The 13,240-nt window shown below is 45.9% G+C and overlaps 1 protein-coding gene and 1 long non-coding RNA gene across 9 annotated transcripts in view; both read right to left on the reverse strand.

The window, feature by feature from the left end:
- LOC127575095 (uncharacterized) overlaps positions 1 to 13,240 on the reverse strand; it is a 149,298-nt gene that overhangs the window by 13,784 nt on the left and 122,274 nt on the right. The window lies entirely within an intron of this gene.
- Positions 1 to 13,240, reverse strand: part of LOC127575090 (xanthine dehydrogenase/oxidase-like) — a 93,472-nt gene that overhangs the window by 13,784 nt on the left and 66,448 nt on the right. For all 7 annotated transcript variants that reach the window (XR_007957007.1, XR_007957008.1, XR_007957009.1 and 4 more), the window contains 7 exons: positions 12,274 to 12,419; positions 11,038 to 11,119; positions 8,189 to 8,284; positions 6,286 to 6,414; positions 5,132 to 5,206; positions 3,529 to 3,581; positions 2,255 to 2,369 (listed from right to left, as the gene is read on the reverse strand). Coding sequence is in view for 2 of the 7 variants with exons in the window: in XM_052024741.1 (XP_051880701.1) it covers positions 2,255 to 2,369; positions 3,529 to 3,581; positions 5,132 to 5,206; positions 6,286 to 6,414; positions 8,189 to 8,284; positions 11,038 to 11,119; positions 12,274 to 12,419 (696 nt within the window). In the remaining 5 variants the exon portion in view is untranslated. The remainder of the gene's footprint in view (positions 1 to 2,254; positions 2,370 to 3,528; positions 3,582 to 5,131; positions 5,207 to 6,285; positions 6,415 to 8,188; positions 8,285 to 11,037; positions 11,120 to 12,273; positions 12,420 to 13,240) is intronic.

Consider the following 13,240-nt stretch of genomic DNA (forward strand, 5'->3'; position numbering starts at 1 on the left):
TTTTATTAGTCACATGTACATCGAAACACACAGTGAAATACATCTTTTTGCGTAGAGTGTTCTGGGGGCAGCCCGCAAGTGTCGCCACACTTCCAGCATCAACATAGCATGCCTGGAACTTCCTAACCTGTACATTTTTGGAATGTGGGAGGAAATCTGAGCACCTGGAGGAAACCCACGTAGACACGGGGAGAACGTACAAACTCCTTACAGACAGCAGCCGGAATTGAACCCGGGTCACAAGCGCTGTAAAACGTTATGCTAACAGCTACACTACCATGCCTGCCTGTGAACAAAGATCTGGCAAATGAAGAAATTTGGGGAAAAAATATAAAATTGTCCATCTTGACAGGAAAGGTAGAAAAAGAATATTTTCCAAATGGCGAGAGATTGCAGAACTCTGAGATGCAGAGAGGTGTGGGTGCCCTAGTGCACAATTCGCAACAGCTTAGCATGTGGATACAGCAAGTAATTTGGAAAGTTGACAGAATGTTATTGTTTATTGCTAGAAGATTTGACTAAAGGGAGGTTATGTTTCAGTTATATCTTCTTCTTCTTCTCAGGTAGTCCCTTGGGATGGAGAATGATTCGCTTCCGCCCCATCCTGTGGGTTCTGAGATAGCTAATGAGGCCAAAGTGTGCAGCATAGATTCTCCTACAGATGGGGCAGGATGTGGCAAATCGGGTGGGTGGGGAGGTCATTTGTGGGGTGGTCCACTCCTTCCGCTGCTTATGCATGGCCTCTGTGTGCTTCCGATGCATGAACTCGAGGTTCCCAATACCAATCCCAAAGGATCCTTCTCCACTTTGAGTGGCCATGGGCCAGAGTTTACCAGAAGTCAGTGGAGATGTTGCATTTCCTCAGGGAGGATTTGAGCACATCCTTGTATCTTTGCTCTGTCCAGATGACTGAGCTCAGAATAGAGTGTCCATCTCAGGAGACTGATAGCAGGCATGTGAATGATGTAGCCCGCCCAATGAAACACACTGAATGTAACTATCTCCCGAATACCAAGAATGTTACTTGGGAGGGGACACTAATGTTGGTTCACTTTGGTCCTGCTGGTGAATTTACTGGGGATGGGTGAGACCACATCTGGAAAATTGTGTGCAATAAGGGATGTTAATACATTTAAAGCAATTCAGAGAAGATGTCTAAGACTAATACAGGGATTGGGTGCATTGCCTTATGAGGAAAGGTTGGACAGACTAAACGTATTTGCTGGAGTGTGGACAAGTGAAAGGGAGCTTGAGTGAGAGCTGTAAAATCCTGAGGTGTCTTGACAAGGTGGATGTTTCCACTTGTGAGAGAATTAGAGTCACTCTATAAAAATAAGTGTTAGTTTAAAAATATACATCAGACTACTGCAGTAAAGGGTGTTATGAGCCAGGTTGCTATTTGGTGAATGTCTCTTTAGGGCACCTGGACAGTAGAGTAGTAGTGTGTGTGTGTGATGTTATCTCCAAGACAGCAAGACTATAACAACGTGCTGGCTGTTTTGCACAGAGAGTCGGGGAGAGAGAGAGAGAGAGAGAGAGAGAGTGAGAGAGAGAGAGAGAGAGAGAGAGAGAGAGAGAGAGAGAGAGAGAGAGAGAGAGAGAGAGAGACTGACTGCTGGTCTCTGTATCAATGGATGAAGAACAATAACTGTGTCTGTCACTACAATCCATGCATGGATTTCTGGAGCAATCAAGTGGAGTCCACTTTGTCGTTAACCTGCACTGGAAAACAGGTATTTTTTTTGTGGGCGGCCATGTATTGAATGCCTTCGGGGTGGCAGATGCTTCGGAACAAAGCAGTGGAGATCATCAGAGATTGAGGTGTCATATGGGTTCCATCGTGAAACGTGGATTTTGCAATTTCTCTCTACATTCTCTCTACATTTTCTCTTCAGTCAATGGTAGTTTTGCAAAAGCCTTTGCTCACATTTCATCTTATGACTCGTTGAACTGAACTTTGAGAACTATTCCTAGACTTGGGGTTTGGGAATTTGCGACACACAGACTTTGAGTTTAGTTTTGGGGTTAATGTTTAATATCGAACGTTTTTACTTTTCTTCTTATTACAAGTAGTTATTAATAAAATAGTTTCTAACACTTATACATGACTCAGTGTGTTTCTATTGTTGCTGGTACGTAACAAGGGGAATGTGGAATTGAGCTTACAATCAGATCGGACATGATCTTATTAAATAATAGGACAGGTTTGAGGGGCCGAGTGGCCCACTCCTGCTTCTAATTCATATGTTCTTACCTTGTGATCCCCAGTGAGACAGTCGACTTCAACCTCAGAACAAGCCACACCATAACTAAAGTAACTGTAAGCTCTTCCTTTGTTTTCATTCCAGTTGTAGTTCAGATCAGGAGTCCTGTCCAGGGAACACCAGTCAGCGTCAGCACCTATTCCAGTGAAGACCTTTTATATACGGCACAATCTCACTGCCAACTGAAGGCATGTGTTCAATATTTCCTTCTCATCATGTGATCCATTCAGAGGCGGGGTACCCAGCAGTGAGGGACTCACTCTCTGCCTCCCCGGAGTCCTTCCACAAGGCACAAAGCAGGAGGACGTGACTGAATACTCTGGATAAGCACAGCTCCAAGAAGCCCAATACCATCCAGTACAGAGCAGTCCACGTGATTGGCTCCTATCTACACCCTCCGTTCCTGACACGCAGTGCCGTCTACAACATGCACTGCCTAGGTTGTTCCAACAGAACCTCGAAACCTGCAACCTCTACCATCAAGGACAAGGGCAGCAGGCGCATGGGAACACCACCACCCGCAGGTTCCCCTCCAAGTCGCACACCTTCCTAACTTGGAAATATATCGCCGTTCCTTCATCGCCACTGGGTCTAAATCCTGGAACTCCCTGTCCAGGATTTACTGTGGAAGTACCTTCACAAACGGGCTCAGTGGTTCATGGCCCATCAACAGCTTCTCAAGGGCAAAACGGACATTCAGACCCCAAATGAACTTGAACAGATAGGTATTGGTCTAAAGTAAACAATGATAGCGATTTGTACAGGAAAGTGTTGGTGTGCAAATTATGATTCATGGTCAGAGATTCTTCAAACAAAATATCCAATGTTTTTCTCATATTTTTCAAAACTTGTACCAAATCTCTGTGTCACCTCCTCTGGTCAGAAGTGAACAATTCTGCCCTTTCTGGTCTTTCTACAGAAATATATCTCTGTCCCAGTAAAACTGCTCTGTGCGCTCCTCAAGCCTTAACATTCTTCCCAAGTGCAGTGGCCAGAATTAGATACAACTGAGGTCTAACCAGTGCTTTAGAAAGATTCAGGATAATTTCCTGAGTTTTGTTCTCAATGCAAGGTAAACTTCAAAGATCTGTCTGCACACCCCCTCCCTTCCCCTGCTTAAATCTCTCTGTTCCTCCACTCCCTTTCAAATCATATACTTCTTGGCACTAGATTGCATCTGCCAAATGTCTATTTTCATAGTCTGTCTATCTCAGGGCAGGTCCAGCTGTGAATCCACAGATTGTGACTGGAGATAGAGGTTTACCTGTAAAATCCTGCTGCTGACAGACTCACTCTTTCCATGTAAGCGGCGAAGACCTGAGGGAAGAACGACAGGGAAGGTTAATGATCCATCCTTCCTGCTTAAAGTCCATGTCAGCTGTGCATCGGGTGACAGATTGACCATGTGAGTGTTTTTCAATGGATAACCAGTTGTGTTCCGCTCGGACCTCTGTTGTTTGTGATAAATAAATATAATTCGGATGAAAATGTAGGTGGGCTGATCAGCAAGTTTGCAAATGACACAAAAATTGGCAGAGCAATGGATAGTGGGGAAGGTTGTCAAAGGGTACAGCAGGATATAGATCAGTTGGAAATGTGGACACAGAAACGGCAGATGGATTTCAATCCGGACAAGTGTGAGGTGTTGAATTTTGAGAGGTACACAGTAAATGGCAGAACACTTTGGAGCATTCATATACAGAGGGATCTTGGGGAGCAAGTCCATAGCTCCCCGAAAGTAGCAACACAAGTAGATAGGGTGGTAAAGAAGGCGTACGGTGTGCTTGCCTTCATCGGGAAGTCATGTTGCAGCTGTATAAAACTTTCGTTAGGTCACATTTGTGCGCGGTTCTGGTCGCCCCATTACAGGAAGGATGTGGAGGCTTTGGAAGGGGTGCAGAAGAGGTTCACCAGGATGTTGTCTGGATTAAAGAGTATTATTTACAAGAAGAGGTTGGACGAACATGGATTGTTTTTTTCTGGAGCGTTGGAGGCTGAGGGGAGACCTGATAGAAGTTTATAAAATTGCGAGATGCATAGACAGTCAGAACCTTTTCCCCAGGGTGGAAATATCAAATACCGGAGGGCACAGGTTTAAGGTGAAAGGGGGAAAGGAGACGTGCGGGGCAAGTTTTCTCATGCAGAGAGTGGTGGGTGCCTGGAATGTGCTGCCGGGGGAAGAGGTGGAAGCAGATACGGTAGCAACGTTTAAGATGTATTTAGACAGGGACATGAACAGGCAGGGAATAGATGCATAAAGATCATGTGCAGGCAGATTGGATTAGTTTAATTTGGCATCACGGTCGGCACAATTGTGGGCTGAAGGACCTGTTCCTGTGCGGTACTGTTCTGTGTCCTTTGACTGTTCCATGTGTTAAAGATTACTGTGGGTGGACAAGTCGCTGAGTTGAGGTTAGAATCAGTTCTTATTAAATGGTGCAGTAAGACTGAGGGGCTGAATGGCCTAATCCTGCTCTTAATTCACACGTGCATCATATGCATGCAACAGAAAGTAACCAGGGCCAACAAGGAAAAGCTGTCTCAGGCCCCAGTTACCAAAATGGAAGGTGGTTCAGGTGAACACATTCACCAAGCATTATCTGAAAGATCACTTGCCTTCAATACAAAACATTTACTAAATCAGCATCGAATGCTCGGTCTCTCCAGGCACATTGAAATTCTTAAAATACAAACAGAAAGTGCTGGAAGTACTCAGCAGGCCAGGCTGCATCTGCTGAGTATTTCCAGCATCGTCTGTTTTTATTTTAGATTTCCGGCCTCTGCAGTTTTTCTGATTTTCATTTATAGAAACAATAGGCATCGGGAATGAGCTGAAAAGTCAATGCAATGGATTTTGTTGCACTTACCCATTGCTCCCAGGCTCCTGTTGGATTGGCAGCCTTGAATGGTTCCAACCTTTCCAGAAGAGTTTGACACGCATTCTGCAATGGACGGTTGCTTGAAGTGAGTGACGGTAATTGAAGATTGAGCTTTTGTTTAAATAAAGCCAGTATAGATAAGGTAGACAGTTGGCTCTTTCTCCCAGGGTGGAAATGTCAAATACTAGAGGGCATCAGTTCAAGGTGAGAGAGGGAAAGTTTAAAGGAGATTTGCAGGGCAAGTCAGGTTGGAGCATTGAGTTCAGTTTTGGTCACCTCATTATAGGAAGGATGTGGAAGCTTTAGAGAGGGTGCAGAGGAGATTTACCAGGATGCTGCCTGGATTAGAGAACATGTCTTAATGGAAAGGTTGAGCAAGCTAGGGTGTATAAGATTATGAGAGGCATAGGTAGAGTGGACAGCCAGCAGCTTTTTCCCAGGGCGGCAATGGCCAATGCCAGAGTACATCCCTTTAAGGTTAGTGGACGTTACGATTAGATATGAAGATAACAGTCAAGCCACCTCTAAAGCATGGACCGAGAAAAGGAATAAGTATCGGCATCTAACGGCACAAATTATTCATCTGACGAAGGCCAGGATCGTGGAGTATTTCGGTTTTGTAATCGGTGCTTGCGGTCTTTGGGAGAAGGAGAATAACACCTTGTTCAGTTTTCTGGGAACATCGAAGTATAAAACCTTTGCTGAAGACACCTGCAGCCTGGCAATACGATTGACAATCGATCTATTGCAGGTTTTTATGGACTATTAAAGTGCGCCTTCGGGTGTATGTATATATGCATCCCAACTGAATACAGTTTGAATCCCTTTAAGGTGAGTGGAGGAAAGTTTAGAAGAGATGTCAGAGGTAGGTTTTTTTTTTACACAGAGAGTGGTGGGTGCCTGGAACACACTGCCGGGGGTGGTGGTAGAAGCTGATACAATAGGAACATTTAAAAGACTCTTAGAGAGGCACATGGATGAAAGAAAAATAGGGGGCTATGGGCTGTGTAGGAGGGAAGGGTTAGATTGATCGTTGAGTTGGTTTATATAGGTCAGCACAACATTGTGGGCCGAAGGGCCCGTACTGTGCTGTAATGTTCTATGTTCCATATTCTGTGTTTTTACTGAGTTTGAATTCTTACCTTAATTGCCATTCCATTCAAATCAGAGCTGACTGAGGCTGCTGTTGGACTTGTGTTCGGGACGGTGGCGGTGCTTGTTTCACTGATGTGAATCCGGGAAACTGGAATTCCCAGCGCTCTACTGGCAACCTGGATAAACAAGAGCATTCAGAATGCCATGTTATTTACTCCGCTGTAATGTAAGATCAGTGTAAGTAGGTGGCTGATGGTAGGTAGATTGGTTGATAGACCAAAGGGTCTATTTCCATGTTGTATCTCTCAAGGACTCTATGAATTCTTGGCTTCTGGGTACAAGTTCAACTTCCGCTCCAGATAATTCAGGGCAAAATTCCAGTGCAATAAGGTGGGAGTTTACTGGACTTTTACCTGGAATGGGTGGGTCGTCCTCTGAGGAAGCTTTGGACAAGATAGGCTTGTGTCCACTAGAGTCTGGAAGATTGAGGGAGGACGTAATTGAAACCTCTTAGGTCCTGAGGGGCCTTGACAGGATGGATGTGGAGAAGATGTTTCCTCGTGTGGGAGAATGTAGAAGTAGGGATTAGTGTTTAAAAATATAGGGTCACCCATTTAAGCAGATGAGATAATTTTTTTTCTGAGGGTTGTAATTCTTTGTAAGTCTCTTCCTCAAAAGAAGTTATAGAGTCATGGCGCAATACAGCACAGATACAGGCCCTTTGGCCCAAGCAGTCCATGCCGACCGCAGTGCCCACCCAGCTAGTCCCATCTTCATGTGTTCGGCCCATATCCCTCCAAGCTCCACCTCACCATTTACCTGTCCAAGTGCTTCTTAGATGATACTACTGTACCTGCCTCAATCATTTCATCTGGCAGCTCGTTCCATATACTCACCACTCTCTGCGTGAAAAAGTTGCCCCTCAGGTCCCATTTAAATGTTTGCCCTCTCACCCTAAACCTATGCCCCCTAGTTTTGGACTCCCCTACCTTGGGGAAAAGACTGTTACCGTCCACCTTATCTGTGCCTCTTATGATTTTAAACACTTCTATAAGGTTGTCCCCTCATTCTCCTACGTTCCAAGGAATAAAAACCTAGCCTAGTCAACCTCTTCCTATAACCCAAGCCCTCTAGTCCTGGGAACACCTTCATAAACCTTCTCTGCACTCTTTCCAGTTTAACCATGTCCTTCCTATAACAGGGTGAGAAAAACTGTACACTGTACCAAAAGATGCGGCCTCACCAACGACTTGTACAACTGCAACTTAATGTCCTAACTCCTGTACTTCCCTGCACTAACTGATGACAGAGAGGGAAGCAGAGTTTTGAATACTTTTACAGCAGAGGTTACAAGATTAGCCAGGGTGTGAGGTGAAAGGTTGCAGCAAGTAAACCAGAATGTGGATTTGTGGTTGCAATCAGATCAGCTATGATCTTATTACTTGGTTGGAACAAGTTTGAAGAGCCGAGTGGCCAGCCCCTCATTTGTCTGTTCATATAACTGTGGCACCATCAGAGGCACTGCTTTCAGGTGAAACGTTGGACCAAAGTTGACACTTAGTCAGATGAACGGAGGAGAGCAGGGAGGTCTCTACAGTGTCCTGAACCAAAAGTAACTCTGCATTGACATTACTAAAGCAGATCACCTGCTCATTATCCTGTCATCATGGTCAAGGTGGGCTGTAAGAGCCCATTTCTGTGCTGTACCCTTCTGTGAGAGAACAAAGAAACCAGGTACAAACCTAATTCTGGTGAACGGTCACCAACCTGCAGGTTTTTTCTATATTTGTACAAACCCGTGAGCTAAAAGGAGACACGTTTCTTCTCAATATTATCAATCAGTTGATGTCCAAACATATATGAAGCAGAAGCTTCAAGTAACAAACTGCTAAACTCTCCAGCAAAATTGATTCCAATCTTTGTTTTTGGGAGCCCTGGTTGTGTTCGTACCTGCACCATCTTGGTGTGGAGCCCTTGACCCATTTCAGTCCCACCGTGAGTCAGGAGCACTGAGCCATCAGTGTAAATGTGAACCAAGGCTCCCGCCTGCAACAAAACACAAGAGAAGGATTTAACTTCAACCCTCCACCGCACTCACACCTCTCTGTCTTTGGCCTCCAACACCATCCCAAGGAAACTAGTGTAGAAAGCATCTCATCACCCAGTTTGCCATATTGTATCCTTTGGAACCCAACTTCTCCAGGCTCACCTTTCACTAGCCTTCAGCACCTTCCCTCAGCCAACACCACCACCTCTCAGTCTCTCCTGGTTGCTGTGCAACCACAGGAGGTGCAACACCTGCCCTTTCACCTCTTCCCTTCCCACCGTCCGAGGACCCAAACAGCCTTTCCAGGTGAAGCAGCGATTCGCTTGCACTCCTTCCAATCTGGACTGAGTTCGATGTTCACAATGTGACCTCCTCTGCACTGGGGAAACCAAATGCAGATTGAGAGATTGCTTAGCACTGAGTCTGCAGGAGTGACCCCGAGCTCTCTGTAGCCGGCCACTTTAATTCACCGTCTCACTCCCACTCTGACCTCTCTATCTGTGGCCCCCTACACTGATGCAACAAGATCCAATGGAAGCTCGGGGGAACAGCACCTCGTCTTCCCTCTGGGCACTCTGCAGCTTTACAGACTTGACGTTGAATTCTCCAACTCGAGGCAACTTGCTTTCTCTGCCTCTATTGGAACTGGCTCCTTCTATCTGTCATCACTGTGGCTCGCTTTTCCCCTTTGTTTTGTACAGCTGGCCTGCTTGGCACGAAACACAACCTTACCATTAGTGACACTTTACACAGACAAAGGAGATTAATCAGTCCAGATGAAGGGTCTCGACTCGAAACGTCGACTGTCCATTTCCCTCTATAGATGCTGCCCGATCCATTGAGTTCCTCTGGCAGATTGTTTGTCGTTCCAGATTCCAGTATCTGCAGTCTCTTGCGGCTCCAAACTTAAACTGGCTTTAACTGCTACTTAATGCCCCCATTAAGACATTTGGGCTTACCCTATCAGAAATATTCCCTTTGAGCCATCCTTCTCTGACCTAAAACTAACTTGCCTCTCTCCTTTCCAGTTGAGACGAAGGGTCCTAGACCTGAAACGTTAACTGTTCCTCTCTCCACAGATGCTGCCTGACCTGTTGAGTGTTTCCAGAATGGTCACAGTCACAAACCTTTCCTTCCTCCTGGCCCCTCCCACCTTCCTCTGCAACTCATTGTATCTCCAACTTTCCCCACCTTGGATGAAGTGTCTCTGACCTGAAATGTTAGCTCTGCTTCTATTGCCACATGTGTGAATGGGTTGGTATAGAGGACCTCGAGACCACACGGAGGCCGTGATAAAGGAAAGGAAGGCGTGGATCACTTCACAAAGAACCCACTTGCCATGACCTGCTGAGTATTTGTGACATTTTCTATTTTAATTTGGATTTAACCATAGAGTTATTAAGAGACATTTAAGGGACATTAAAGGATATTTAAGAGACTCTTAGATAGACATATGAATGATAGAAAAATGGAGGGCTATGTGGGAGGGAAGGGTTAGGTAGATCTTAGAGCAGGATAAAATGTCGGCACAACATTGTGGGCCGAAGGGCCTGTACTGTGCTGTAGTGTTCTATGTTCTACGTAAAACAGCATGGAAACTTTGGTCTGAATCGTCCATGCCGACAAGATGTCTATTTGTGTTAGTGCCATTTGCCTGAATTTGGCCCATATCCCTCTAGGTCTTTTCTATCCATGTACCTCTCCAAACGTCCTTTAAACGTTGTAATTGTACCTTCCTCTACAGCGCAATGCTGAGCTGTTGGACAAGAAAGCAAATGGCTTCCTGCTGCAGTAAGATTCCCACTTAGGAGCAGGTGACTCTCCTCTCATCCTTGTAATTCCTCGGTTGTATCTGCCCACTGGTTGAGGTTCATACCCTCTCGTATAGCTAAAGCTTAATATTTGGATGGAGACCCTTTACCACAATGGCTCTGATGCAAGTACATGCCCAACTTGGTGGGACCATGGAAAATCTGAAGGCTGGGGTAGTGAGATGTTAGTTCTTCTTCTAAGGCAGTCCCTCGGGATTGAGGATGACATCCTCCCACTCATTGTGGGTTCTAAGGTGGCAGATGAAGCCGATGTGGGAAACACCAACTCTTCCACAGGTGGGACAGATGGGTGAGGTGGTCCACTTCTTCCACTCCTTTAGCACAGCCTCTGTGTGCTCCCCACACATGACCGAGGTTCTTGACACCAACCCTCTCACTCGCACGTGTGGGCTCAGGCACAAGGGCCCTTGTCCACTGCCTCCCTCTCACCCACACTCCCAGCTGTGCTCTGGTTGCCAGCTCACAAGCCCACCCGCAGCCCAGGCCATATTCCCAGTTCCTGACTCAGGCCACACACACCTAACAACATCACCGAGCCCAGGTTCAGGACACAGACCTAACCTCACTGGTCTTCAACCCCCTTTCCATCTGCACACCTCCATTGCTGTCTACAGAGCTGAGTCAGTGAAGTTGAGATGAGATGCAGATCAGCCATGATCTGCTTGACTAATGGGTTAGGCTCAAGGGGCTGAATGGTCTCTCTTGGCCCAAGGGTTAGTCCTGACTTTCCCCTTTCAGATGCCGCCAAGCCTGTTGTGTATTCCAGCGATATGTTTTTCTTTTAGAAGGATTTAGTTTCTTTTTTTAATCTCCAGTTGTGGCAACAGTGGCTGCTGGTTTATTCCCACCCTGCTCACTCCAACCCTCCCCAACCCCACCCCTCCCATGATCGATTCTCCCCACCCTCACTCCTTTTGTACCTGGTTCAAGAATGTGGCAGTGAAGCTTGCTCCGAACATGGTTGGAATAATCGCCAGCCCTCTCTTCTTCCAGCGATACTGCCTGACATAAAGATTGAAGGGACAGTTAGTTCTCGTACAATACAGTGGAATCAGAATCAGACTTATTATCACTGACTTATATGTCGTGACATTTGTTGTTTTGCAGCAGCAGTACAGTGCAAAGACATACACTTACTATAAATTACAAAAACAAATAAATAGTGCAAAAAAAAGGAATAACAAAATAATGTTCATGGGTTCATGGGCCGTTCAAAAAAATCTGATGGCGGAGGGGAAGAAGCTGTTCCTGAATCGTTGAGTGTGGGTCTTCAGGCTCCTGTACCTCCTCCCCGATGGTAATAATGAGAAGCATGTCCCGGATGGTGAGGGTCCTTAATGATGGAAGCCGCCTTCTTGAGGCACCCCCTCTTGAAGATGTCCTTGATGGTGGCAAGGGTTGTGCCCGTGATGGAACTGGCTGAATCTACATCAGCCTCTTTTGATCCTGCACATTGGAGCCTCCATACCAGGCAGTGATGCAACCAGTCACAATGCTCTCCACTGTACATCTATAGAAATTTGCAAGAGTCTTTGGTGGCATACCGAATCTCCTCAAACTCCGAACAAAGTAGAGCCGCTGGCGTGACTTCTTCGTGATTGCATCAATGTGTTGGGCCCAGGATAGATCCTCTGAGCTGTTGACACCCAGGAACTTGAAGCTGCTCACCCTTTCCACCGCTGACCCCTCAATGAGGACTGGTGTGTGTTCTCCCAATGAAACCATGGAATCAGTGGAACTGAGCACACAGAGGAGGCCACAGCTCATTGAGCCCACACCAATTGAGCCTAACCAATGTCTTACAAGTACAAATGAATCAGGAGCTGGAGACCACTCGGCCCCTCGAGCCTGCTCTGCCACTCAATAAGATCATGGTTGATCTGACTGTAAATTCAACTCTGTATTCCGACCCCCCCCCCCCAGTATCCTCTCTCCCCCTTGCTCATCAAGTGCCTCAGAAATATTCCAAGATTCTGGAACAAGAGGAGCCACTCAACCCCTTCTAATTTGTTCCATCAACTAAGTTGATCAACTCCATTTGTCGGTTTATGTCCTTCGATGTCACTTTGATATCTTTCCCCAGTAAACTGCTTGTAACTCAGCTGTTGAAGGAAGGGATATTGTTAAAATGACAGAAACCAATGCATCCACCTGACCTGTTAAATTCATCCACTGCCTTTCTTCTGCTGTGATAGGACGAGCTCTCCATGCATTCATCCCAACATTTCACAATATTCACGTCTTCCATCTTTTGGCTGAAGTAGGTGATGTCTCCCTCTTGGTACAAGTTCAACTTCCGCACCTTGGGAATGGAAGGTGAAGAGGATTGTTTTGGATAAAGTGACAAACCCAGGCACCCAACAATCAGGGAGATTGGGATAGGGATTGTGTGTCTGCAGCCCATCTATGACCCCAACAAACCCAAACAAATTAACGGGTGCAACGTCAGCCGACCTTCAGTGGAGCATCAGTGTCCAGGACATCTGTTCCATGCTGGAGGAGAACTGTGAATGGACTGGAGGTGTTTACGAAGGGGTGAGACCTCAGGTAAACCTGCCTCCTCCACATCTACAGGCTGTGCATTCCTGATTCCAACCCCATTTCATGTAGAAAAGTTCTTCTTTGTGTCATTCTTTATTGTCTTCCCCTTTATACCCATGACCTCAAGTCCTCAACACCTCCACCAGAGGGAACAACCTCTCACTATCTACTCTGTCCAGACTTTCCATATTTCATACACTTACATCAAATTCCCCCTTAGCCTTCCCCTAAAGAAAACAGTCTCAGCCTCTAACTGTGGTCCCTCACCCAGAACCCATTCCTGCAAATCTTTTCTGCACCCTTTCCAATGTCCGCTAACAAAGTGACCAGGAATGAACACAATAGTCCAGTTGAGGCTGGACCAGTTTTATAAAATGTTCAGCATGACTTCACTTTTATACTTCATCTATTGATAAAGCTCAAAATTGTGTTCACCTTGTTAAGCACTTTCTCAACCTGCCCTGCCACTTTCAATGGCTTGTGCACACATACACCCGATCTCTGCTCCTGTGCCCTTTTACAACAATATCTCTTATTCTACATTACCTCTCATTCTTCCTTCCAAAATTCATCAGCTCACAT

Source organism: Pristis pectinata, chromosome 10 (assembly GCF_009764475.1).
Source record: "Pristis pectinata isolate sPriPec2 chromosome 10, sPriPec2.1.pri, whole genome shotgun sequence".
In the NCBI taxonomy this organism is placed as follows: domain Eukaryota; kingdom Metazoa; phylum Chordata; class Chondrichthyes; order Rhinopristiformes; family Pristidae; genus Pristis; species Pristis pectinata.